The sequence below is a fragment of the Drosophila kikkawai genome, chromosome 3L (genome assembly GCF_030179895.1).
Source record: "Drosophila kikkawai strain 14028-0561.14 chromosome 3L, DkikHiC1v2, whole genome shotgun sequence".
Classification (NCBI taxonomy): Eukaryota; Metazoa; Arthropoda; class Insecta; order Diptera; family Drosophilidae; genus Drosophila; species Drosophila kikkawai.
The window spans coordinates 32,433,744-32,461,302 of NC_091730.1; the positions used below are offsets into that span (position 1 = coordinate 32,433,744).

General features: G+C 43.5%; 1 protein-coding gene across 1 annotated transcript in view; it reads left to right on the forward strand.

Moving 5' to 3' along the window:
* The window catches only part of LOC108081262 (aminopeptidase N), a 791,205-nt gene that overhangs the window by 276,245 nt on the left and 487,401 nt on the right, over positions 1–27,559 (forward strand). The window contains exons 3-5 of the mRNA XM_041776406.2: positions 5,648–5,898; positions 5,957–6,227; positions 6,287–6,366. Of these exons, the coding sequence (XP_041632340.2) occupies positions 5,648–5,898; positions 5,957–6,227; positions 6,287–6,366 (602 nt within the window). The remainder of the gene's footprint in view (positions 1–5,647; positions 5,899–5,956; positions 6,228–6,286; positions 6,367–27,559) is intronic.

A 27,559-nucleotide genomic window follows, 5' to 3' on the forward strand; every position in this document is an offset into this window, starting at 1 on the left:
CCGCTGATTGCGATCGTAATCACCCAAGCAGCCAAGTCACTTTTTCTGGAACCAGGTAAACCCAGGTTCCAACCAATACATTGTAGTTAGTCGTAGTCTTCCCCGCTAACCCCCCTCCCTCCTCCTTTCCGACTTTCGAGTCCAAGCGTTGCCGACTTTCGGGTCCAGTTTCTGCCGACTTTCGGGTCCAACCTCTGCCGACTTTCGGGTCCAATCTCTGTCGACTTTAGGGTCCAATCTCTGCTGACTTTCGGGTCCATCTCTGCCGACTTCCGGGTCCAATCTTTGCCGACTTTCGGGTCCGATCTTTGCCAACTTTCGGGTCCGATCTTTGCCGACTTTCGGGTCCGATCTCTGCCGACTTACGAGTCCAACAACGACAGGACGTTACAATACTTAATTTTAAATTAAGCTACAGTATGGATTATCAGCCAAAGCTGCTGTGGCTTTTGGCTGTATTCATTAAATTAAGTTTGGGGTTAAAAAAAGAAAACTTTGTTGTGAAAGAATATTGTATTAAAATCTTTAATTATTGTTTGGGAACGAGACACCCTGTATTGGGTTTCGCTCCCTTTGTTTTGATCGCCATTGCCGTCGGCCTTATCAGCGGTCGCTAAGCGAGCATCACATCGCTGCACCTGCGCGCGAGCTTTGCCCAGTACTTTTCCATTCAACTAACTAACTGTATTGTTTACGTCTTCGACTAGCAGAATTAAATGATGTGCATGGCCAAAGCTAATTTAGTCACATTTTTGCTCTCAATGCAATCTAATGCATCGCGGTCGACAATGTTAAATTTAAGTGTTCGGATATAAATAAAATCATAAAACAGAGTATACACTAGGTCGGATTCATTTATGAACATTCCCAAAACTGGTCCTTCGAGCCGGATCCGCCAATACTGTTTATTTTCGGCCATTTAATTTAATTATTGAGGTTTTTGTCAACGGTGATCTATTGATTCCAAAATCGTATAGAGTCGTTATCTTTTCGCGATCGCCATGCGGAGTGTGATTCAACAACGGGGCTTTTGTAAAAGCCAAATCACACGCGCGCATAATAATGCCCTCAAATCTGTGACATCCAATCAGTGGACACAATAGTGGTGCGCCTGTCGCAAATTCAAGACAATTATTTGCGGTTTGTGCGACATTCGGAAGAGTTGTATGCCTTCCAAACGGAGTCGGATTGGGAGAATCCGGGCGACGATTGTGATGCCTGCGAGGAAAAACATTACGCTACACACGCCATTCTAAGCAACACTATGGGGGAGTAACGGCGTGATCAAACGTCTAACAATATTTTGGTCACTGTGCAACCAGCAGATGCGCCCCAGAGGAGCCATGTGGATTTCCAGTTCGAGCGAATCAAACTCCCAACCTTTTCCGGGAATTATGAGGACTGGAAACATTTTTCGGATATGTTTACGGACTCGATTGCTTCCAATTCGAGCCTTACGGATTGCCAACGATTTCATTATCTCAAATCATACCTATCCGGAGACGCGCTGAATTTAGTCAAACATATTCCTGTGACTAATGAGAACTATCTTGAAGCAGATGCGCCCCAGAGGAGCCATGTGGATTTCCAGTTCGGGCGAATCAAACTCCCAACCTTTTCCGGGAATTATGAGGACTGGAAACATTTTTCGGATATGTTTACGGAGTCGATTGCTTCCAATTCGAGCCTGACGGATTGTCAACGATTTCATTATCTCAAATCGTACCTATCCGGAGACGCGCTGAATTTAGTCAAACATATTCCTGTGACTAATGAGAACTATCGGGATCGGCTTGAACAGCGATATAACAAACAATCGCAAATTATTCGATTATTCCTCAACAGTTTCATGACCCTTCCCAGTGCTACGTCTACTAATCTTAGCACAGTGCGGAAACTGGTCGATGGCGCAGATGAAGTTATTCGTGGTTTCGAGCCCTTGACTGCGAAGAGAGGGATCCCTGGCTAATCTTCATCCTATTGTCAAAATTGGATACCGATACTTGCCAAGCTTGGGTGCAGTGCGCAGACTCCGAGGGAAAAGGTGTGACCATCAACCAATTCCTTAAATTTCTCACCTCTCGCTGCGATACTTTGGAGGCTTTTCACTTAGTGCGACCAACCCAAGCTCGACGCGCAGCCACAACGCACTACGCAGATACGCATCCTAGACGAGAAGAACCCAAATGCACATCGTGCCAGCAAACTCATCAACTGTTCAAGTGTCCTCAGTTCAACGGACTCGACATCGCAGCTCGCCGGGAGTATCTCAAGACGAAAAAGCTATGTTTCAATTGCCTCAGCCCAAGTCACATGGCGGGTAACTGTACATCGAGACATACTTGTCAGATTTGTCGCCGCAAGCATCACACCCTGGTTCACCCTGGCTGGGCGCAGCCAACTCAAATTGGTAACTACCTGGAGAGAGCCAGTATGGACAGCGGCGATTGCCCATCCACCTCACAAGCTGCATCTACAATCGGCCAGAATCAACCGCATGGTCGAGAACGTCATCAATTAGGGAGTATACCTCCCGCGGAAAATAACTTCACGCATCATTTTTCAAATCACACTAGTTGCTGCCAAAACCCGTGAAGCCCCGATCAAGCCAGTTTCGATCCCACGTTTGGAATTGAATGCTGCGTTACTTCTTTCTCGACTGCTCTCGATTGTCAAAGCCTCTCTAACGATTCTTATTTTCAGCACGAGCTGCTGGACAGATTCAGAAATTGTGCTACACTGGCTTTCAGCTCCCCACGAAACTGGAACACCTACGTCTGCAACCGAACGGCTGAGATCCTGAACGACTTTCCCCGCAGCTGCTGGAATCATGTCCGCACAGAGGACAACCGACTGTGCTTCTCGTGGACTTCATCCGTCCAAGCTTCTGGAGCATCGACTGTGGTGGAAGGGTCCATCATGGCTGGCCACACCGCCCTCTAAGTGGCCACCGTCTACAAGCAAGTTCAGCGTATCATCAAATCTCGATGTCAACACCGAAGAGCGATCTGTCAAGCCCACAACTCTACATAACTTTCCAGATAAAAGTAAGGGTATCTAGCTACTGTTATCGCTTTATTCACTCTCTTCGATCTCGTCATAGGAATCCGGCACCATTTCTTACATCCGAAGAGTTGCAGGCCGCACGATGACGACTCATTCGACACGTGCAACAAAATGTCTTTGCCAGAGAATATGCGCAGCTAGAGAATCAACGCCCGCTTAATGCTAAATCGTATTTAATTCAGTTCTCCCCATTTCTGGACGATCCTGGAATTATGCGAGTCGGTGGAAGAATCGAAAAATCTACACTCAACTTCAAAGCCAAGCATCCAATCCTAATACCAAAGGATTCACCACTAGCCGGACTCCTGGTTCGACATTTCCACGTTTCAAATCAACACACTGGAGTTTATGCTAAGTTCACCAATCTTCGTCAGCAATACTGGATTCTGGGTGCTCGCAATCTCGTCAGAAAGGCAGTTTTCCAATGAAAACGCTGCTTTCTTCAACGCAAAGGCACCAGTAACAACATACAGGGCTGGATTACGCCGATCGCCATCAAGGAATCAACAGGACGAGCTCCTCGGATCGGAAAGGCATGGTTTTCAATTTTTGTCTGCCTAACCACAAAGGCAATCTATATCGAGGTTGTCAGTGATCTGACTGGAAAGGCGATTTGTTGCCCGATGAACGAAGCCCACCGAGCTGTACTCGGACAACGGAACGACATTTCATGGCGGGAAGCAATCTTTGGGCGACATGCGACGCCTAGCTCTCGAACAATCTAACAATGAAGAATTGCGCAAATCATCTTTGACCATGGTACCGCCTTCAGATCCGACGAGTTTAAGCAGTATTGTACCAACGAAAACATCGAACTTCATGCTGTGACGACTGGCTTTCCTAGAGCAAACGGACAAGTCAAACGCCTTAATGCTACAATTTTATCAGTCCTGTCCAAGCTATCGAGCGAAGATCCTAGCAAGTGGTACAAATTTGTAATCAGTGTTCAGCAAACTATTAACTCAATGTACTGTAGGAGTACACTCACAGCTCCATTTGAGCTACTAGTAGGCGTAAAGATGAGAACTAAAACTGACGTACAGATAAAAGAAATCCTTCATTAGGAGTTAAACTCAGTGCCGAGTATATGAAGCCGTGGGCTTATCTAAGCTCTAAGGACGACGACAACAATGCATTCGCGACATATGTTTAGAAGGATGGCCGAGTTGTAGGAATGGGTTTGGCATCTAACCCACCACGCTACAGAAGAAGAAAAGAGGGAAGGTGAAAAGCGAGGAGTTCGCAACGATAGACGACTCGCGAGCTTACAACGGCCAAAATAGAAGATTAAACGACGAACATTAAATTATTACGCCATAAAAACCTATCACAAACTATTCTAAAATACGTATAAACGATCACCTTATACTAAACTAAACTATCTACTATACAATATCATTATATAATAAAACTTAAAACTAGTGGGACTTCTTATTAAACCCTTTCGACCCCAGCGTTTCTTGTGGGAAATTTGTGCTGTTTATTTATTAACTGTTATCCATTTCTTTGATAGTAAATGTGCGTCGCCAAAAATTGAGTTGTCTAATTTAAACGAGGCAACAAGAATGTTAATATACTTTGAAACCAGAAAGAAAGCTAACTTCGGCACGACAAAGATTGTATACCCTTGCAGATTGGTTTTGATATTTATATTATAAATTATATTGCTGAAAACACACACAAAACAGAGTTTCATTACATTTTACCAGTTTTACATATTGTATACATTTACCGATCGCTATGGCAGCTATATGATATAGTTCTCCGACATTTCTGAATTGTATACCAAAATTCTAAAATAATAAAAAAAAGCTCATATCTTAGAGTAGATAAAAATACGCTGAAAAACAACGAAGTTATAATTATTTTCCTATTATTTTCCCGATCGTTCCTATGGCATCTATATAGTCATATAGTCGTCCGATTTTCATAAAATTTTTATCGAAATTTGGAAATAATATAAAAATGTTGAAAATCAGCCAAGTTATAATTTTTTTTCTAAATATTTATCGAACATTTGTATGTCAGCTATATGATATAGTCGTCCGATCCGTCCCGTTCCGACATATATAACAGTGCGAGTATATAGAAGACTATATGGAGAGTTTCATTCAGATAGCTTTAAAACTGAGGGACTAGTTTGGGTAGAAACGGACAGACGGACGAACGGACGGACGGACAGACGGACGGACAGACTGACATGGCTAGATCGACTCGGCTTTTGATGCTGATCAAGAATATATATACTTTATAGGGTCGGAAACGTCTCCTTCACTGCGTTGCAAACTTGTGACTGAAATTATAATACCCTGCAAGGGTATAAAAAAGGTAATATATAAAAGTGTAAACTGAAAATTATTAAGATAAATGTATGCTTAACTATGCTAAAAATTAATTTTTTTTATGTTTTAACTAATAACCAGGTGAGTAATTTTCAGTTCTAAAGTTGCCCACAAGCAACTTCCGGTAAAAAGGGTTAAAAAGGAAACCAATCCCACATATATATAAGTAAAGACATACCCTCTATACCTATAAGAAAATTTAAACAGCTCATGGTAACTTTAATTTTTTTTCTAATCAGGAAACTGTAAGAGCTGACATCGATATACCTTCACTGCACGTTATATCAGAAGCCAGATTATCTAAAGATGTTTTGCCTCTCAGCTATGAACTCAGCATAAATCCAAATATGGAAAATAAAACTTTCAAGGGATTTATAAAAATTCATTTAAGATGGATGGCCGACTCAAAAAAGGTGAATTTTCATGCACACGAAAGATTATATATTGATAGTAGGGAGATTAAACTAAAAAACCTTAAATACAAATCTAAGTAAGTAGTCCTTTAAATTATTAAGCCAAAAGAAATATAATTTATGTTTTTATACTAGGACGACTTCTGATAACTTAACTATTTTAAGAAGTAGTCGACTACCAAGGAGTGCCATTTTTGTTTTATACCTTAAAGAGACAGTCAAAAAGGATTCCGAATGCATACTAGAAATTTCTTTTGAAGGAAACATATTAGAAGTTCCAGAAGGACTCTTTAGTGGACAATATAAGAGTTCTTTTAGCAATGAGAAAGAAATATATTTAGCAACAAACATGAAGCCCAACCATGCTCGCCGGCTTTTTCCCTGCTTCGATGAACCTGGAATAAAGGTTATATATATAAAATAAAATAAATATATATTTTTTAATTATTTTATATTTTGAAGTAGGTTCCATTTAATGTGTCTATTGCCAGACCTAGTAGATATATTACGCTTTTCAACTCGAAATTGCATCATACAGTCCAAGAGTAAGTAAAAATAATTACCTGAAACTAATACTTCGTTTTTCACATTGTGGGTATAAGCTTTAAACATTCATAGCAAAAGGACACAGAAAAAAATCCTTCAGTAAATCCCACCAATTTCACAGTCAAAATGCCCCAACCCAAAATCCAACGCAAACAACAAAATACTCACATAATTTGCAACGTAAGAGTTACTGTAATTGGCTGTAACAACAGTTTTGTTAAGTTTAATACCGTCAAAAATCAAACAACAAAATACATTGATTGTGACTTTACTGTAATACAACCCACAAAAATATTATGTACAACCCACAAACAATTTTTTTTTGTATGTAAATATATCATTTCATGCACAGCCTGTCTGTCTGTCCGATTCTATGCAAACTATATGATGAGTTCATGAGTTCGTACGAAGTTAAATTTATTGTTTTAAAGATAGTCACAATCAATCACATGTTCGGCAATCCACTCCCAAATTACACGTATGTAAAGTACGATCAGGGTTATCGATAGAGGCAAGAAAAGAACATCACAAGCGTGTGTTGCATTTCAAGTCGGAATGGACTGGAGGGCTATCGATTTATCGATAGAGGTAGGACCAGGGGGAGGCAGTGAAATATGTTGATCCTTATTGTTCCGAAAATGTAGAAGACTTTTATTTTGAGTTTTTCAATTTATATTTTATTTATTTGTTTGGTTGGTAGGAGCAGCTAAGGTGCCGCTCCGACTCTCAAAAGGTTTCTGATTCTTACAATATTCCTTAAGTTATAATTTAAACTAAGTCTCGTAGCAGCGCTGCTCGCAGGCGGCGGCAGAGAGACGGCTGCGTATATATATTCTTATATATAAAGGAAAGTACTTATGTACCCTGGTTATGCATTCTCAAGTGGAAGCGCGAGGGGGGTATGCGTGTGCAGTCCGTTCGCTATGAATATGCCGACGCTAGCACTTTCTGTGTGCGGGCTAAACCATAACGATCGGTTCATATTTCGGCCACTTATGGTTTATGACCGAGACATTGAAATATGTAAACACTGCAACAAAGTATTACAGTGCGCACTCTTTAAGTACTCTTGGTACAGTGCGTATTCAATATGTGTGCATACTACATCTCCCTCCTTTTGAAAAATAACGTAACATAGTGAAGTTATTTTATACTAAGGTTTATAATTAGTACACTTTTAATTGTTTTTGCTATTTTTTTTTTTTTTTTTGTTGTGTTTTTAGTTTTGTTTGATTTTGTTTTTTTTTTTTTGTGTATTGTGTAAGTGTATTAATGTGTATATATGGGTGTGTATTTGTGAATATGTATGGCCATACTAAATTCGAATTATGAAATAAAGATTTTTAACCTATCCTTATGAACTGTTTGTGTCTTATGTTTATCATTGGCTATAACTATATTATCCCTATCACCTATTTCCGTTACAACGTAAGGACCGGTGTATTTAACATCTAACTTATGACCTGTTTCGTTTTTTAACAATACTTGGTCGCCTACTGATATATCTATATCATTTACCCTATGGTCGTATAGTAATTTATTCCTATTCTTATTTGCTTCTAACATAACTCTAGCTCTTTTATAAGCTAGTTCCAATCTATACTTAGATTCCTTAGCATAGTCGTCTATATTATAAAGTGGTTCTATGCTATCTATGCTATTGAAGTGTTTCGGTAAATTACTTGTTTTACCGAACACTAACTCATATGGACAATATGTATGTGCCATAGAGGGGGTCGTGTTGAAACAAAAGACAAAATATTGAAGCCATACGTCCCAATCAGTTTTATCAACCGATATGTAGGATCGTATATACTCATTAAAGGTTCTGTGGCTTCTTTCTACTGTTCCAACTGTCTGGTGATGGTGTGCTGTCGACGTAATATTTTTGATTTTCAAATATTTGCACAGATCGTCTATGATTGAATTTTTATACTCTGTTCCCATGTCCGTAATGAACGTCTTCATTGGACCGTACTTCAGAATAAAAGATTCAAATATTGCTTTGGCTACAGTATTAGCATTTTTATTTGGAATAGGTATTGCAACTAGATATTTCGTTAGATCACATATTAATGTGACTGCATACTCGTTACCATTTTCAGATTTTGGTAGTGGTCCGATGGTGTCCACTATTACTCTGTCAAATGCATGTGCTGGTGTTTCTGTTATTGTAAAAGGGGTCTTCGTGTGTTTTGTTATTTTCGCTTTCTGGCATTTCGGACATTTTCTTATGTACTCTTTTATGTCTTTGGACATATTTTTCCAGTAATAGTGTCTCTGGACCTTGGCCAAGGTTTTTGTGATGCCTGTGTGACCTCCTTGTATTGGATCATCATGTAGTGTAGACAAAATTGCTTCTTTCTCTGTATCTTTTGATACTTGGGTCACCGGGTTGAGTAGCGCTACTCTTAATGTTTTCAGTATCTTATTGCCCATTAGTTTGAAATTATCTATTGATATGTTATCAAAGATATTTTCCCACGGTGCCACTTTGAGTTGGCTGATACTATGTATACCGGCTTGCATTTCAAGCCTTTGGAAAAATTGACCTAAGTCGATAACTCCATTAGTATATAGATCGCTAACTTCATATCTTGCAATAATTTTCTTGCCATGTTTGAATAAACACAACATATCTTTTATATGCAAGGTCACTACTTTACGTACTTCATCATTGTTTATGACGTCGTATACGTTGGGCTTAGAAGCTTTATTTAAAGATTGCGTTGGCAATTCTTTTTCTTGTTGTTCCGCGCGGAATTTTTGTCTACTTTGATATCTTGTAGTGACTTTATGTATTGATCCGGTAATGTTTTGTAATTCTTTGATGGTTATTCTTGATAACGCATCAGCTACGTAATTATCTTTGCCCTTCAGGTATTCTACCGTAAAATCGAATTCCTCTAATTCAAGCCTCATACGTGTCAGTTTTGAACTTGGATTTACCATTGAGAACAAGTAAATTAATGGTCTATGATCTGTTTTTATTGTAAAATGGTTGCCATAAATATATGGTCGAAAATGTTTTATAGCCCAATGAATAGCAGCTAATTCCTGCTCAGTAGTACTCTTGTTACTCTCTCCTTTAGTAAAGGATCTTGATGCGTAAGCAATTGGAAGTTGGAGTCCATTATGGTTTTGAGTTAAAACCGCTCCACACGCTTGTTTACTTGCATCAGTTATTATGCAGAATTCTTTAGAAAAATCTGGATATTGTAACAAGGTTGGATTTATTAGTGCCGTTTTAAGATGATCGAAGGCATTCTGGCATTCCGATGTCCATTCGAATTTTACATCTTTTTTGCATAACCTAGTTATGTGACGAGAATAATCGGCAAAATTTTTTATAAAGCGCCTATAATAATTGCAGAATGCAACGAATCGTCTAGCGCTGTCCGCGTCATGCGGGACTGGATAATTTTTTATTACGTCATATTTTTTGTCATCAGGCAAGATTCCTTTATCAGTGCATTTATGTCCCAAAAATGTGACTTCATGCATGAAAAATGAACATTTTTCAGGATGTAACTTTAGGTTGTGTTTCCTACATGTCTCAAAAACATCAGTTAGGTTCTTGAGCATATGTTTTTCGGAACATCCTAAGACTATCAAGTCATCCATATAAAGAAATGCTTGAGACGGTTTTAATCCCGAGAAAGCTATAGTCATCATTCTCTGGAATGAATTTGGGGCTATTTTCAAGCCAAATGGTAATCGCGTGAAGCGATACGAGCCATTGCTCGTTGAAAATGACGTTATATCCCTGGAACTTTTTTCAAGTTCAATTTGGTGAAAACCAGACATTAAGTCTAGGCATGAAAAATATTTAGCTCTACCTAGTTGATCTAGAATATCATCAATTCTAGGTAAAGGGAATTTATCTGACAATAATTTTTTATTAATTTGACGGTAATCAATTACTAATCGCCATTTTTTCTTGTCAGAGTCCGGCAGAGACTTCTTCGGAACTAATAAAAGTGGGCTGTTGTAAGGTGACACTGACGGTTCGACTATTTTGTCGTCTATCAATTTTTGTACCTGGGCTTGAATTTCTTGCACCTGGCTGTGCGGATTTCTGTAGTTTTTTATGTATACGGGCTCGTCATCCTTTACTCTAAGCTTTTGTTTGTAAAAGTTATTCGTTGTTATAGATTCGGTTTCTAGTCCGAATATGTCTGTATACCTGGTGCACAAATCTTTTAGTTGAGTTTTAAACAAAGGCGGGAAGTTTTTAACTAACTTACTCATAACGAATTCATCTCTTCCTTCGTTATTTTCTTTTATTATATCATAATTATTAAGGGTTTCGTATTTGATATTATTTAAATTTACAATTTTATTGGCATTCGTTGTATTGATTATACGGACATAAGTATTTTGGTGATTGGATATCGTGTTTGCGATATAAATTCCTTTATCAATTTCTTGATTTAATATCAGAATTTGATTTTTTGCTGTTGGAATTTGTATTTCACGGACAACTTCGGAACGTGCTGGGAGTACTGTGGCATTATTTTCACAGGTGTGAAATATTTGCAATTCAATCGGATAATTTAAGTTGTTTGGGCGAAGAATTAGGGAGTCGCCACTTGGAGTAAAATTTAGTTGGCAATTATATTGTTTTATGAAATCTATTCCTAGTATGCCATCACTAGGTATTGGAAAGTCTTGATTAACTAAATGAAAGTCGTGTGGAATAATGTATTTGCCATTAGTGAGTTCTATGAAGGCTAAACCTTTTGAAGAAGTTGTGCCTTCGCCTATACCCGATATTTCAGTTCGGATTTTATTGTTTACATGCTCAAATTTATCTATATTTTCTTTTAATATAGATATGTCTGCACCAGTATCGAGTAACAGTGTATAACATTTACGTGTATTTTCGTTTTTGATTTTTATGAAAATGCTTAGATTCAAGTTGACTGTTTTTATTGAGCTTGTTGTTTGCTCTAAATAACTGAAGGGTGTTCTTGGTTTTCCGAATTGGTTTGGGCCAATCGGACATTGGTTCGATTATTTGAGTTCGACCAGTTGCTATTTCCACCGCGGTGGTTTCCGCTCCGGTTGTTTCCTCTATAATTATTGTTATTATTATTATAATTGTTTCGGTTGTAACCGTTATTCTGGTAATTCCGGTTATAGCCATTGTTTCGGTAGTTACCTCGGCTATTACCTCTACCGCGATAATTATTTCTGTAATTATTACCGCGATAGTTGTTACCTCTTTGCGCGTACAATATTGTATTGGCATTACCCGTCATTTCAGTACTACTTTGTAGGTACTTAGTGACGGCTTCATTCATTGTTGTGAAGTTGCCAGCTTCCAGTATCGTCTTGAGTCGGCCATGCTCACAATTTTTGACCATTGTGGTGATGGCTTCCTTTGTGCTGAATTTATCAGCGTGTTCGGCCGAGAGCCCCTCATCAATATACGAAGCTTCTAAGAGCTTTCGTAAGTTGTCTATTTCGGTCGTAAATTTTTCGGCAGTTTTGCCTTTCTGTATTGTTTTGGCCATTTTAGCCTTTAATACGTCGGATGTTTCACCGACTACTGTGTCCTGCAATTTTTTGATTATTGCATTTATTGTGGTCTCGTCTTGAACTTTATATAGAGTGGATCCCACAATTTTGGACTTAATAACCTCAACGGCGATGTGCTCAAATGTCCCTTTTGTTAGATTGACTAACTTCAACGCTGTTACGAATCTTTGTAGATGTAACTTCTGGCCATTGAATTCTGGGATGGCACTAGAGATTTCTTTGATATATGCCCTTTGGGCAATTGATTCATCGGCCATGGTTATTGTGTTATTTAGTTTGTTTTCCTCTGAGTCGCCTGAAATGTCTGAATCTTCTGATTCTAGATCAGTATAAGTTGCCGGAATAGTTAGATTGTTCAAATCTTCTTCTTCAATCTTCGGACTTACTTCAGGCGGCTCCTCTGACTCTTCCTCGTTTGTTTCTGTCGATTCAGGGTCAGGTGCAGTTGAGACTGCTATTGGTGTTGTCAATACGGTTGGTACCGATATTTCCAAACCGAATTTTTGTTTGATGGATATTAAATTAGATCGTAGACGTATCAGAAGTTTAGATACTTGTGTCCAATGATCTTGGGTCAACCTATCTTTATGCTCATATATTAGTATGCGTGCTTCGTTAAAGCATTCTACCAATATTTCGACGTGTTTCCTGACGGTGTTCTTCTGGATTGGTCTGTTTTGGGCTAAGGATTTATAAGACCTGTCAAAATTCGATTTTATGTCTCCTAATTCTTTAAAGATTGTGTTCCAATCCATTTAGCCATTGGAAAAAGGAAGGTGTATTGTTTGTGTTGTTATGTTGTTTTATTGAAAATGTGGATTTTAATTATTTAATATGTTAGTTTTTAATCATTGTTGTTATTATATTGCCTAAATCTTATCCAGGTCATTTCCCCGGCTTATGTATTTCTTTTTTAGGCACCTGCTGTGCAGTTTGTAAATTTTATAAAAGAAATTAGCGCACATGACAACAACAATGATTATTAAAAGAATATGGACCCAGTATAAATCTATGTTACTGGACTCTACTTTGTTGATGACATTGGCAGTGGAGTCCACTGTTTTTATATCCAAAGTCATTTTTCTGGGTTTTGTGTAAAATTCTGTTGCGTTTGTATGAAGTGTTTTAAAATTATTCAGATCTTCTATTGAAAGTTTACTGATTTCATTAAAATTGTTGTGATTTTCTATTGAAAATTTACTTATCGCATTACTGCGCATCTATATTAACAATTTTCCTGCCTAATTTTTCGCATAGCTTTACAGGCTACACTTCTGATCGGGCAGAAAAGATTCCGCTCAATTTTACAATAGGTGGTAAAAAAAAAGGTGCATCGTAGTGCACTCGCAAAAAAATATGCAACGCAGTGCAAATGTTATTCTATTTCTGCTGCTCCGGGATCCCGTGTCGCCGCGTCAGCTGGTCGTCGCCGGCCTGGCTTTGCTGACGCTCCCTCGTAGGTGTAAGAGGCGGCCTGCCACTCACACGTATGTTATCAGCTGCTGATGTCCTGGGCCTATGGGCTCAGGCGGCACCGGTGCTGGTCTTCGCACAGGTTGGTGTTTCAGCTGCTGATGTCCTGGGCCTATGGGCTCAGGCGGTACCGGTGCTGGTCCTCGCACAGGTTACTTATTCAGCTTGGCGCATGTATATTTGCACGCCGCTGAGAAGAGGGGTCCGGGGCAGTCGGCCGGGCAGGTTTGCGGTTTTTCGGGAATTGGCTCTGAACGTGGTGGTTTTGTTTTCTCGTTATATAGTGATTTTATTTGCTTGATGGCTTGTTCAGTTGTGATTGCGCTTTTTTGCGTTGGTTTAGTCACTTCTATTTTCAGGAAATCCAGCTCTGCTTGGAGTTTTTGTGCTGTGGCCCACGTCGGCGGTGGCTCTTTAGCGTATAAAAGCCACTTTAGATGGGCTATTCTCTTCTTCATTCGATTCTTTGCTCCAGCTCTTCCCATCACTTTTTATTTACTTGTTATAGTTTTATTGTTGTTGATTCTGCGTGTCCGTCACGCTATTCTCTATTGCTTTTGAACAGCAATATGTCTCGCTCTCCTATGAAGAAGTGGATGAGCGTACCTGGCTGGGATTTTACCGACGATTCGAATGCTCCTCCCACGATGCACTGCCAATACGGGCCATAAGTTTCGTTGAAATGATTTTTTAGTTCCCTTGCGATGTCCTTATTGGTGTCCTCTTCACTGAGCTCCTCTATTATATCGCTTGCCGTTTCGATGGCTTCATATTGCATTGCCAATGACACACTGCAATGCCGTATTCCTATCTTTGGGCGTGACATAGATATTTTTCACTCTTTGTTGTTGTTTTTTTTTTGAAATTTGGAGTTTAATTTTTTGGAGTTTTTAGGGAGTTTTTTTTTTTTTTTTTTTTTGCAGGTTCTTTTTTTTTTACACTGTCACGGTCGCCATGAAATATGTTGATCCTTATTGTTCCGAAAATGTAGAAGACTTTTATTTTGAGTTTTTCAATTTATATTTTATTTATTTGTTTGGTTGGTAGGAGCAGCTAAGGTGCCGCTCCGACTCTCAAAAGGTTTCTGATTCTTACAATATTCCTTAAGTTATAATTTAAACTAAGTCTCGTAGCAGCGCTGCTCGCAGGCGGCGGCAGAGAGACGGCTGCGTATATATATTCTTATATATAAAGGAAAGTACTTATGTACCCTGGTTATGCATTCTCAAGTGGAAGCGCGAGGGGGGTATGCGTGTGCAGTCCGTTCGCTATGAATATGCCGACGCTAGCACTTTCTGTGTGCGGGCTAAACCATAACGATCGGTTCATATTTCGGCCACTTATGGTTTATGACCGAGACATTGAAATATGTAAACACTGCAACAAAGTATTACAGTGCGCACTCTTTAAGTACTCTTGGTACAGTGCGTATTCAATATGTGTGCATACTACAGCAGGGACGGATGAGCAAACCGGGAAAATCAAAGTTAAGATAATCGGCGGTTGCACTGAGCGCCAAAATTACGGTAAGCCGAAAATTGGGACTCAAGCAACGGAGCCTATATAGGGGGGTAGAAGACAGAAAAAGGAAGATTAGCGGGACGGCAGCCGGTGCAGCAGATTGAACCTAGTGGAACAAAAAAAGATTTAGAAAAAACGTGAGTGAAGTGGAAAAGGAAAATAACCAAGATTGGTTAGTAAGAAGGTGTTTCCTACAGCGTGGCCGTGAACAATAACACGGGCCACGGTTTTTTTTTTTTTTTTTTTTGTGCTTTTTGTGTTGGTGCATTCGCCGTCTCCGAGCCGCGCTGTGGATTTGGACTGGGTGAGCCCCTCATTCCCCAAGACACCTGTGCGACATCAGGTCCCAGCACATTTGCGTGCCAGCGGCCGCCAGCACAAGCCGCCATCAGGCGAGATCGGAAGCCATCTGGAGGACAGCGGTGAGTCCGTACAAGTCGACCGGCCCTAACCTAGGTTGTCGGCTGAGTTTCCGCCGCCTATAGGGCCATAAATTTCCGCACCGATCCTGGCGCATGTTCTGCCGCCTCTAGAGCCATCTACCCATACTGGCCACTTGAGGCAGCCGCGCCCATTTTTTACACTGCGCTCAATACCGCGACGCTTCTCTGCAAGCATTAACTTAATACATACTTGTTGATTATTTTTGTGGTACTGTCATTAAATATTATTATATTGTTAAACTCACGTATTGCCGTAATTTGTCCTCTGCGTTGTCGTAGTCCCTGGGTCCGGGATTTGTGCAACACAAGGCAGCAATAGGGCCGATTCGGTGTGAAGAAGCTGGACAGGAAAATCAAATTTGAACCCACTCCCCTCTTATTTCTTTTGGAGCATCAGTAGGGATATCAGGTTGGAAGTAGTGAATCCTTTTGGCCAGGTTGTGGCCTGTTGCGTATTAGCGGAGCTCCGCTTCTCCTCCGCGAACTCTGGGCACGTTTGCTTAGCAGCCTTGGCGCGAGAGCATCCTTGGCTGAGGCCACGGTTTCGCCGGAAGCGAATGAGGTGTTACATGTGGGAAGAACAATCTGCCATTTTAATATAAGCGAATCTGAAACAACAAATTATAATGTATTAAAGCGCAATGAATATTGAGTAAGCATTATTACCTGGGGGAGATGAGTCGGTCGCCTTACCGCCTGGAATAAATCTTATTGTTTACGTTTTGATGTTTGAGATGTCTTTTTTTGTCAGTAAGGAGTTTTTCCGAGACGTTCGATTAATCGGTATTTTTATTGTGCGGACTGCGGGCATCGGGTTGAACCCGCCCTGGGCCACCCTGAGCTAGCCCGGCATTGCCCAGGGAAAAATGCTGTTCAGTAACACGTCTAAGAAATAAAAGGAAAAGAAGCGGTACGGAAAAACTGAATATTTTAGTTGTCAAATTGGAGTAAAGTCATCAATTAGTCACCATAATCGTCGAGGGATCAAGTTCGAGCATAACAGTCGGAGCGTCAATCGTTGGTAAAGTCGTCAATCAAGTCGTCATCTAGCAGCACTGGTCAGAAGAAGCCAAAAAGTGTCCTTTGCTTTGATTTCAACATTCACGTTTTTTCTATATCTAAACATAATCCAACATTAATTTAATAATAAAAAGGCTTTAATGCCTTACAGGGAGAAAAACTGCTGAAAAAAGAAAACAAATTGGAAATACAAATTAAAGAAGAAACAACGAGCCTTTAAAAAATAATCCAGCTACTCACGCTGAAAATACAATCGCACGAAGTCACTGTCAGGGAGCAGAATAAAACAACAATTTCAGCTCAAAATTTTCCAAATGTGGTTCCGGATTTTGACGGAGAGACTATTCCTGTCGAAAAGTGGTTTAACAATTGTGAACAAAATGTCGAAATCTATAGCCTGAGTGAAAAACATAAGTATGTACAAGCGTTTGGAAAGATAACAAAGTTAGCACGGATGTTTTTAGATTCGGAAGTAGTTAATACGTTTGCTCAGCTGAAAAACGTGTTAATGGGAAAATTTAAGCGTAAAATGAGAAGTGCTGATTTACTTGCCCTTTAGGAGAGAGAGGAAGAAAAGAAAGATGAGAGTTCCAAGAGAATATTTTGATTATGAAAAATATAGCTGCACAGGGAACAATCGACGAAGAGTCCCTAATTGGATAAATTAGTATTATTTTTTTTTTTTGTTAAGTTTATTACTCCGAATGCCTGTTAAGGCAATGTTAAATAATAGGCTAAAAGTTATTTTATTGTTCTTTATTAATCCTAGACCCGTTAGGTCAAGGGGAGAATGATTTACAACATTTGATTATTATTAATGGTTAGCACAGTTAAGTGTATTGCCAAAATAATTTAAGGTCTGATCGGCCTGGCAAAAATCCTCCATCTGAACCCTTCCCGAGGGTGCAATCCTTTCTGCGTGTCTCCAGCGGTTACACCTCTGTTGTGACGGGAGCAGGTCATGTCAGTTGCAACGCTACTGCCGAAAAAACTACGCAGGGGAAGTTGAGCCGCTCACGTGCCATAGTCGATACAGACTCGGACCTTGAGAGCGTGCAGCTTATCCACTCACCGAAACCAGGCACCAGCTCCCAACGAAGGGACGGGCCAAAACAGTCAAGCGAGGGAATGAAGGCCAAGGCGCTGTACAAGGCTGCCCTCCGCATCCAGGATCGGCTCCAGGAAAAAGCCGCCCTATACCCAGAGGAGAAGGCAAAGCTTACCTGGGCTGAGGAGAAAATCGCTGAGGGGAGGCTTCACTTCGCCAAACTCCCCCATATGAGTCCGACTCGCGGATTCGCCAACAAGGTGGAGGAGACGCTTGCCAACAAAAGGCAACGCTCAACCGAAAGCGCCTTTATGGACGCACCGGGGAGCAAGCGGCAACGCGGGCCTTAGGAGGCAGGCCCTCCTCAAATGGCGAAAAAGCCCAAAAAAACCGTAAAAGTCAGTGAGGTGACCAAACGACACCTGATCGTGGCCCTCATTGACAGAAGCGATGAAGCCGGCAAAATGACCGAGGCGCAGTGGAAGATGGTGCATGCACGTCTCGTTGAGTCATTGTACGCACGGATGGAGGATGATCCCGAAGCTCCCATGCCCACCTTCGATGGCGCTGGGTGGCTAAATGGGGTCAAAATCCTAAAGTGCATGGATGACCCGACGAGAAAGTGGCTGACGCAAGCGGTCTGCCAGTTGGAGGCGCTGTGGGAGGGAGCCAAGCTAGAGGTGATGGACAGGGAGCTAATCCAATCCACTCCAAAAGCGAAGGTACTCTTCCCCATCGCAATCCAAGCGGACCGGGCGCTGAAGCTGCTGCAGCGTCAGAACCCGGATATCCCAACCGCGGACTGGAAGGTTCTGCACGTTGCGGCCCCATCACCCAAAGAGGGGGGGCAAAGTGCAGTCCTCCAGATAAACAAGGAGGCAGAGGACATCCTTTATCCCAGATACGGGAAGATGGCGTGGGGCATGGATAGCGTATACCTGCGCCTCAAAAAGCATCATCCCGGGGATAAGGATGCTCACACCCTGAAGACAGATGTGGTGGAGAAGGACCTAGGTCTGGAAACCATCGTGGATGCCGACCGGGAAATGACGCTGGATGAGTTCAACGAAGGAGAGGACGGTGACCTGACCGTAGTAGTCAACCCGTCGTATGGAGGTGAGCCCAGTACCCATGACACTCAGGGTGCTGCAGCTCAACCTCCATAAAAGCAAGGTCGCGTTGACGGAACTCCTCATAGCCATGGAGCAAGGATCCGCCGACATAGCTTTGGTTCAGGAGCCATGGATCGCCTCAGGCAATGCCATCGCCGGACTGAAGTCCGCAAATTACAATTTGCTCCATCCACCAACGGTAAGCAGGAATAGAACCGCCGTACTTGTACGGAAGGGTCTACACGCTAACCTTTTGTCTCACTACAGCTCTGATGACCTGACCGTGGTGATGCTAGAGAGCGGGAAAAAGCGCCTTTTGGTAGCTTCCAGCCACATGGCACACGACAGGACGGCCCCACCAGAAGAACTCATGAGCTTGGTAGAAGCCAGCCCGAAGGACCATCAACTGCTCGTGGGTGCAGATGCCAACGCGCACCACTGCGTATGGGGGAGCCCCCGACATAAACGACAGAGGTGAGTCCCTCTTAGACTTTATACTATCAACCAACCTGAATATGGCAAACGTGGGCGAGGAACACACCTTTGTAGGTCCTCCTCAAACGTGCTAGATCTTACTCTTGTAAGGGGTCAAGGTACTTTGGTTTTAGAATGGAGTCCTTGAGAGACCATCCTTCTGAAATCATAGGAAAACATACGGTTCCAATACGCATTCGAACACTCTCCAAAATAATCAGTCTTCAGGAACACGCGGAATACTAACTGGGGAAAGTTCAAGGAGACTATCGCGACACGGCTCGCGATCTCTTCGGGCATAGTAGAATCCGCGGAAGACATAGAAAAGTCCATAGAGACCCTCTGCAAAGAACTGCTGGATGCGTACCACGCATCATGCCCTATATCGGACACGAGAAAGAGGACCAGGCCACCCTGGTGATATACGGACCTTTCACTCCGACGCACCAAAGTCAAAGAATTCTTCAAAATTGCCAAGTAGGCGAAAGATGACATCATCAATGAGGAATACAAAGTCCTACTTAGGGACTACAAGAAGGAAATACGCAAGGCGCAGAGAAACTCATGGAGAAACTTCTGCTCCAATATAGAGACTGCCCCGGAAACGGCTAGACTCCGAAAGCTGCTATCGAAGCAGCCAACCATACAGAGTCAGCTCAAACGCGACGACGGACAGTGGACTGAGGGCAGCGAAGAGGCCCTAACAGCACTAATGCACGCGCATTTCCCAGGATGCACTGAGGTACCCGATGCAAATAAGCACCAGGACCTCGCAACTGGAGTAGAGCATCTCCCAAAAGGTTTAATATCCTCTGGTAGAATCCACTGGGCTATAGTCTCCTTTGCGAGGATAAAAGCACCAGGACCAGATGGAATATTCCCAGCTATGCTGCAGGTGACCAAGAAGGTGATCATCCCATGGCTTTACGCAATATATATAGCTTGTTTAAGCAAGGGCTATATCCCTATACAATAGAGGACCTCTCGGATTTTCTTCCTGCCCAAAGCAGGAAAGTGCAGCTACGTGAGCCCCAAGGATTACAGACCGATAAGCCTCACCTCATTCCTACTTAAAACGCTGCAAAAGCTGCTGGACGTATACATCAGGAACGATGTAGGGAGACAACTGTCGACCAACCAGCACGCCTACACGAAGGGGAAATTAGTGGAGACGGCACTACATTCGTTGGTAGCCACCATTGAGAGAGCCCTAAACAATAAGGAGTAAGCACTTGGAGTGTTCGTGGAAATATCCGGGGCATTCAATAACGTTAGAAGCGACCAACTCGTCCCCCGCTATCAACTTGTGGATAAAAAATCTTCTAAGTTGCCGGTGAGTACAATCAGATTGGGGCATCGCTTCCATGGTGAGAGCAGCGCACAGAGGCACGCCGCAAGGTGGGGTTCTGTCGCCCCTCCTATGAAATCTGGTGGTAGACGATCTAATCAAAAGATTCGAGAGGAAAGCAACAAAGATAACAGCTTATACGGATGACATAAGCATAATTATCACAGGAGTCTGTCCATCGACCCTCAGCTCGATCATGGAAACAACGCTCAGGGAGATATGTGAGTGGGCCGAAAAGGTAGGACTCAATATCAATGCGGATAAGACGGACCTAATTCTCTTCACCAAGAGATACAAGATGCCGCAATGGATCATCCCGAAAATTAACAAAATCAGGCTGACCCCGAAAACATAAGTCAAATACCTCGGCATTGTACTTGACAGGAAGCTGAGGTGGAAGGCCAATGTAGTAGAGAGGGTAAAAAAGGCCACCATAGCGCTATATGCATCCAAGAAGATGCTTAGCAGCACATGGGGCCTCTCACCCGCTCTAATGCATTGGGTCTACATATCGGTGGTGCGTCCGACTCTGCTGTATGGAGTCTTAGTGTGGTGGCAAGCCATGGAGAAGAAAACGTATAATAAGCTTATGGAGAGAACCCAGGGGCAGGCACTGCTCTGCATATCAGGGGCGTTGAGGTCAACCCCCACCAAAGAACTCGAAACCATAATCGGTATATATCCCCTAGATACCCAAGCGCAACTGACAGCAGGAAAGGCGGCACAACGTCTGGTTGCATCAAGAAACTGGTCGCTACAAGGTTTCGGGCACAGTTCAATTGGTCGAAAAATGAGCAGTACATCTGAATACATGATACTCAGAACGTGCCCGGATGTAAACGCAACAGTATTCATGGGACCAAATGACTGGAAGTTAGGCCAGGACGGCTCCAAGATGGAAGCAGGAGTTGGAGCGGGCATATACTGTTCAGACCCTGAAATGAGGCTGTCGTATAAGCTACCAAGCTACTGCAGTATATTCCAGGCGGAAGTATTCGCCATCAGGAAAGCAGCAGAGCTTGCGCAGAGCATAAACCATCCACATAAGGTGCTCAATTTGTTCGTAGACAGTCAAGCGGCGATAAGATCCATGCAATCATTAGCGGTCAGTTCCAAAAATGTACTGGCAAGCAGGGAGTCATTAGATAGCCTGAGCACGAGTAAGTCAGTGAGGATCTACTGGGTTCCCAGCCACCAAGGCATTGACGGTAACAAAGGCGCGGACGAACTTGCAAAGGAAGGCTTCGGACTGGCGAGTGAAAGAGCAGAAAACGTCCCTATCTCTCTAAGAACGCTCCAAAGCGAGCTAGAGAGACGGGCTGACGCAAGCGCAAAAAGCAGGAAGAGGAGTTGTTTATATGAGTGTTTGTTAGTGTGAGAAGGCTTCGATGCCTGGCAAAATAGCACAAAAACTAATTGCCTTGTTTGTGTCGCACCCAGCACTTGAACTAGGTGGACTGCAGTTGGAGGAGTAAAGATCTCTTTGAATTGAAGATGATTACTGACTTTATTGATTCAAACTTAACGATATTTATAGCTAACAAATGTACTTGCATTTACGAATATTAATGATAAAGAATAATGTATGTTGCTAGTGCATGCGGAAGCAAATATGCTTCTGGTTACAAATATTGATGTGCAAGATAAATGTAGGTTGTAATGGTATATGCAGAATAAGGCTATTGCTCCATCCCACTTCATCGCGTCAGCAGAATCTACATATGCGCTTGACCTGGTAATCTATACTTTATTTTGGCAGAGGGTTACAGCTGAATTAAAAAGGGATAGCAACAGGCTGAAACAATGCTTTCGGTGCTTCGGATTTAATCACACCAAGAACTATTGCCTTAAACCACCAGTCTGCGGAAGGTGTGGAGACAGTCACTGGACGGGCTCTGAGGCCTGTAAGGCAGTCATCGCAGCGGATCTCTGCTGTGCTAACTGCGGAGAAGGCCATGCGGCATATGACAAAAAATGCCGTATCTTTGGTTCTTTGCTTAAGAGAGTCCTCCCCAGAGAGAATTTGCCATTTAACAACTCAGGGAGAGGTGCCCGCAGACGTGATACTGCAATCCCGTCGGCAATGCTTCAACCAGGGTTGTCGTATGCCCAACGGACGAGAGCCCAGCAGCAACAACCAGCCGCGCATGCGGCCGCCTTTGAACTTCCTCCTGGATTCAGGCAGGCAAGCTATAACCTGCAGGACGACTTCCCAGTGCTAGGAAGCCGAGGCAGGTCTCATAATACTACAGCGCCACCCAACCCAGACTCTGATTGGGACATGACGAGGATAGTGACCATGCTTACCAGCCTCAAGGCCACTGTGGACCAATTGGCTTCCTCCTTAGCTACGATATCTCTTGTTGTAAGAGAGCTGAAAAGAGGAATGCCAACTATCCATGGGGACCCTTAAAGTGGGTATATGGAATGCCAGAAGTCTCCTTGCTAATCGAGAGGAGCTTCTGGTGTACCTCTCAAGACATAGCATTGACATTATGCTTGTGTCTGAGACCTTCCTTAAACACGGAGTATTCTTCAACATTCCTGGGTACTTCCTCCATAGAGCTGACTTCCCTGGTGCTGTAACCAGAGGTGGGGCTGCGATTTTGGTCAGAAGTGGACTGACCTACTTTCAGCACAACCCGATACGCCTGGGATTGGCACAGATGGCGATGATCACTCTCAACTCGCCTTTTGGAGATCTGGATGTGGCAGCGGTCTACCTTCCCCCTCGCCCCACCTGGACATGTGATGGATTTGAGGCTCTGCTTAACCTTTGTGGAGATAAAGCCATCTTAGGAGGAGACTTCAACGCCAAGCACCGCAACTGGGGCAACTTCCGAGCTGACAGGCGATGCACAATGCTGGTTGAGGCCCTGGATAACACGAACACACAAATCCTGGCCACTGGCAGACCTACGTGCTTTCCCTGCAACGGCATAACCCCTTCTGCTCTGGATTTCGCCCTACTTAAAGGACTCCATGGACGTCGGCTGACTATTAATGAATCCTTTGAGCTTAGCTCGGATCATATCCCACTCATAGTCAACCTACACCTGCCAGGAAGCGCTTATGTGCCAAGAAGGACGCTCCTGCCCCCCGGATCTGACGTCAGGATGTTTAAAAGAACCTTGGAGGACTCAATACACCTGCTTATGGAGATTAACTCTGCCGAGGACGTAGATGACGCTGCCATACTTCTGGAGGATAAAATCAAGGCTGCAGCAGAGCTCGCAATGCCCCCGGACAGAAGCCGCCACTCTGTGCCCCGCTTTTCTCTACCACCGGACATCAGGGCACTGATTGACACCAAACACAGGCTCAGGAGGGAATACTCCAGGACGCATGAAGCCAGGGTGCTGAGGGTGTACCGAAGACTGGCACACCGGGTCAGGAAGCTGCTGAGACTTCTACGTCAGGAGCGCATTGACAAGGAGCTCCAGGAGGCAACACCAGACAGGGACACGGACTACGCGCTTTGGAAACTTGCCGGGCAGAGTAAAAGGCAAGTAACCCCCAAGTTTCCTGTGAGAAAAGCGGATGGAAATTGGGCAAAGTCACCACAGGACCGAGCGGAAGCCTTCGCCGAAAGTCTGGAGGAGCGATTTACCCCTTTTGCAACATCCTCTCAGGAAAGGACGGAAAAGGTCCGTGCTTCTCTAGAAATACCTCACCAAATGACGCCTCCCATTTCACCGATCCTGCTTCCAGAAGTGCGGGCCTGGATCAGGAAGTTGAAGAACCGGAAGTCGCCAGGAGCGGATGGCATCACCAATAGAGTTGCTAAACTCCTTCCGGTTAACGCACTCCTCTTCCTGGTCCTGGTATACAATGCTGCTTTAAGACTCGGACACTTCCCGCTCTCCTGGAAAAACGCAAACGTGGTAATGATCCACAAAAAGGGGAAATGCTGCAACAACGTAGCCAACTATAGACCGATCAGCCTCCTTCCCACGTTTGTCAAGGTGTTCGAGAGGTGCATACTTGACAGGATCCAGAGGCTACCTGAAGTCATCGAGGCGATACCAAGACACCAGTTCGGATTTCTGAAAGGACATGGTACTTCTGAACAGCTCCACTGAGTCGTCGATTTTATTGTCGAGGGGTACCAAAGGAACCAGTATGTCGTGGCTGCATTTCTCGATATTCAGCAGGCTTTCGACAGGGTCTGGCACGAGGGGCTTCTGTCCAAGATCAAAGAGCTCCTGCCACCACAGCTCTTTGAGATCATCTGCAGCTACCTCAAGGATAGGAGCTTCCAGGTGGTGCAGGATGGAGTTGCCTCCTCCACCAGGAATATCAGAGCTGGTGTCCCTCAAGGAAGCGTATTAGGACCCACGCTCTACAATCTATTCGCTCATGATGCCCCGCTTCATCTAAGCTCTGAGCGCGCGTGTGCTGCTACATATGCAGACGACACCGCAGTATTGGCTAGATCCAGCTGCATCTATAGTGCCACTGATAAACTTCAGATTCTCCTCAAGAGGTTTGAAAACTCAATACGGAGAAGTGTGCGGTGGTCACATACACCCTGAAGCGAAGCACATGCCCAGGTGTCTTCCTTCACGGCCAGCTTCTGCCACAACTTGTGGAACACACATACCTGGGACTGGTGCTTGATAAGAGACTGACGTTCAGCACACATATCAAGCAGATTAGGGCTAAATTGGAAAACACTGCCAGGCGCATTAGCTGGCTCACAGGCCCTAAATCGAAGCTGAGCCTTAGGTGCAAGACTCGCCTATACTAGTCCCTACTGGCACCGATTTGGCAATACGGAGTGGCTGTATATGGCACTGCAGCCAGATCGCATCTGCGAAGGATACAAGCCTTCCAAGCCAGATTCCTAAGGCGTATTACAGGTGCTGAGTGGTATATCAGGAACCGGGATATACGGACAGAGCTACATGTCCCTGCTGTGGGAGACTCCATAAACACCATTGCCGCCCGACACCGAACCAGGTTAATTCGACACCCCAACCCGCTGGCGAGAGCACTGCCAGCTGCGAGAGGAAGACGACGACTTAGGAGAGTCATCATACGGGAGCTGCCCACCCGGCGAATAACCTAGTTAAATATTTTTTTGAATTGTTTCCTCTGCTACATGTTATTGGACCAATGATTGAATAGTAGATATTAAGCTTAAAGCAGCAAAGCTTATAAAACCAATAAATATTATGCGAAAAAAAAAAAAAAAAAAAAAAAAAAAAGCATATGAGAGTGCTGCGACTGACGAATTACAGATTATGTAATGTTATGATTATGAATTATATATATATTGCAGCGACTGAACATTCTCACGGCCGTTGAACGGGTGTTCAACCTTCAGTAATGTCGAACGAAAAACTCCGTGGGGTAGGTTCTGGTGCTGGCTGTTCACTTGTTGTCCGGGGATTGGGGCTGCATTGTGGTGTTCTCCAATTGATTCGTCGATATCGTAGACTATGGGTCACGATCAGTAGTATTGATATTGATAGTGCCGCATAGGTGGCTACTTTATGATGGTGTACAGCGCTGACTTGATTTTCGTACTTCGCATCCTTTAGTTTGGCCAGTTGTTGTTGTAGGGCATCTAATTCGCCTAATTCGGCGTCGGTTACCTTGGTTGTTGAGTCTCCGCCTGGTTTCGGTGTCTCTTCTATGTTAATCTTGGTGATGTTGCCAAAACGAACATATGCTGCTTTTGTCTCGCTGCGCCTTGTGCTAAATGTACTAACACTGATTACTGAGTTGCGCGCCGTGCAACCTGCGGCGAGTGATAGTAAGCCTGTTCCTTCCATTTGCACTGTGGAGGGAACTCCCTTGCATACCGCCTGCAGTTCGATCGGACTGTGGGTTGCAAACATCCATCTGTTTCGTTGATGTGTTGCTGACCATATTAAATCGGACTTCGATTTAGCAGTCTCACATTCCGTTTCAGTCTTATTATTGAACAACTGAAATTCACATCGATTATCTACGCTAAACGTAGCTGGATGATTGACGCATATGTGTTCATCAGAGCCCGATGGATAGAGTCTAATATGGCTCTTTGTCGGCGACATGCCGACATGAGTTTGCCCACAGGCTGCTGTATGCTTGCAGCGTCTGCGTTTCCTTGGACATGTTTCGTAGTTTGAGCCATTGCGTCGGGCACTTCGATACTTGTCGTAGGAGTCACGACAGTCTTTGTAAAACCTTACATATTCCGAGGTTCTATATTTCTCCAGAACATTACGGTCATTTTCCGCAAATCGATTCCACGCTTCATCGATTGCGGCCAACTTAGATTGAAAGTATATTGGGTTTTGTTTCCTCTCCGCAGAATCTTTCTTGAAATTGCGGATCAGTTTTGAGATCTCTTGACTGATCTCTTCCTGCAAGTCTAACGCCTCTGTGGCTGCTCGCTCCTCCATGCTAGTCATGTTGAAAAGTGCTATATTCTTTACCCGTTGGGAGTGTTTTATTCGCTTTTTAAGCTGGATACGCTCCTATTCGCAACCGTTTTAGTGGTCTAAAGAATTAGCCCTTGTTCACTTGACTTGGAGAACACACTAGACTCTAAGTTCTAGTGGAAGGATTTTTTCAAAGGATGCCCAGGATTGTTCCAAGAGTTGGGGAACTTGACTCGTTGGACTTGAATTGTCCTTAGGATTCGATCGTTAGGACGTGAAGTGTCGTCAGGACGTGAATTGTCGTCAGGACGTGAATTGTCGTCAGAACGTGAATTGTCGGCAGGACGTCAGGACGTGAATTGTCGGCAGGACGTGAAACTGTCGGAGTCACCAAAATGTGATGAATCCGAGGCAATCGAAACCTTGGAGCATCTCATTTGCAAATGTCCGGCCCTAACGAGGGCAAGAATGAGATACCTAGGCTCTCCAGTTCTGGCATCGCTAGAAGATGCCTCCAGGAGAAAGCAAGGTGAACTCCTTGCCTTTGCGAAAAACACCTTGATATTCAAGGATCTCGCAACCCGCATAAACAGTCTCTAGGTCCATCCAGGAGTTCCCCCGGATAGCTATGGGCCATATTGGCTTATGTGTGGCCCCTCGAGGGCCGTCCGGACTAACCTAACCTAACCCAACCTAAGGTCTGATCCGGTCACGGCTCGTAGTCTCCGGCTCGCTGCAGCGCTGCCGCCAAGATGCTTGGTCAGCACTTGGTATCCGGCGCATGTTGATCATGAGTTGGCCGAGTATTCCCGGCACTGGTGCCGGGTCCGCAACT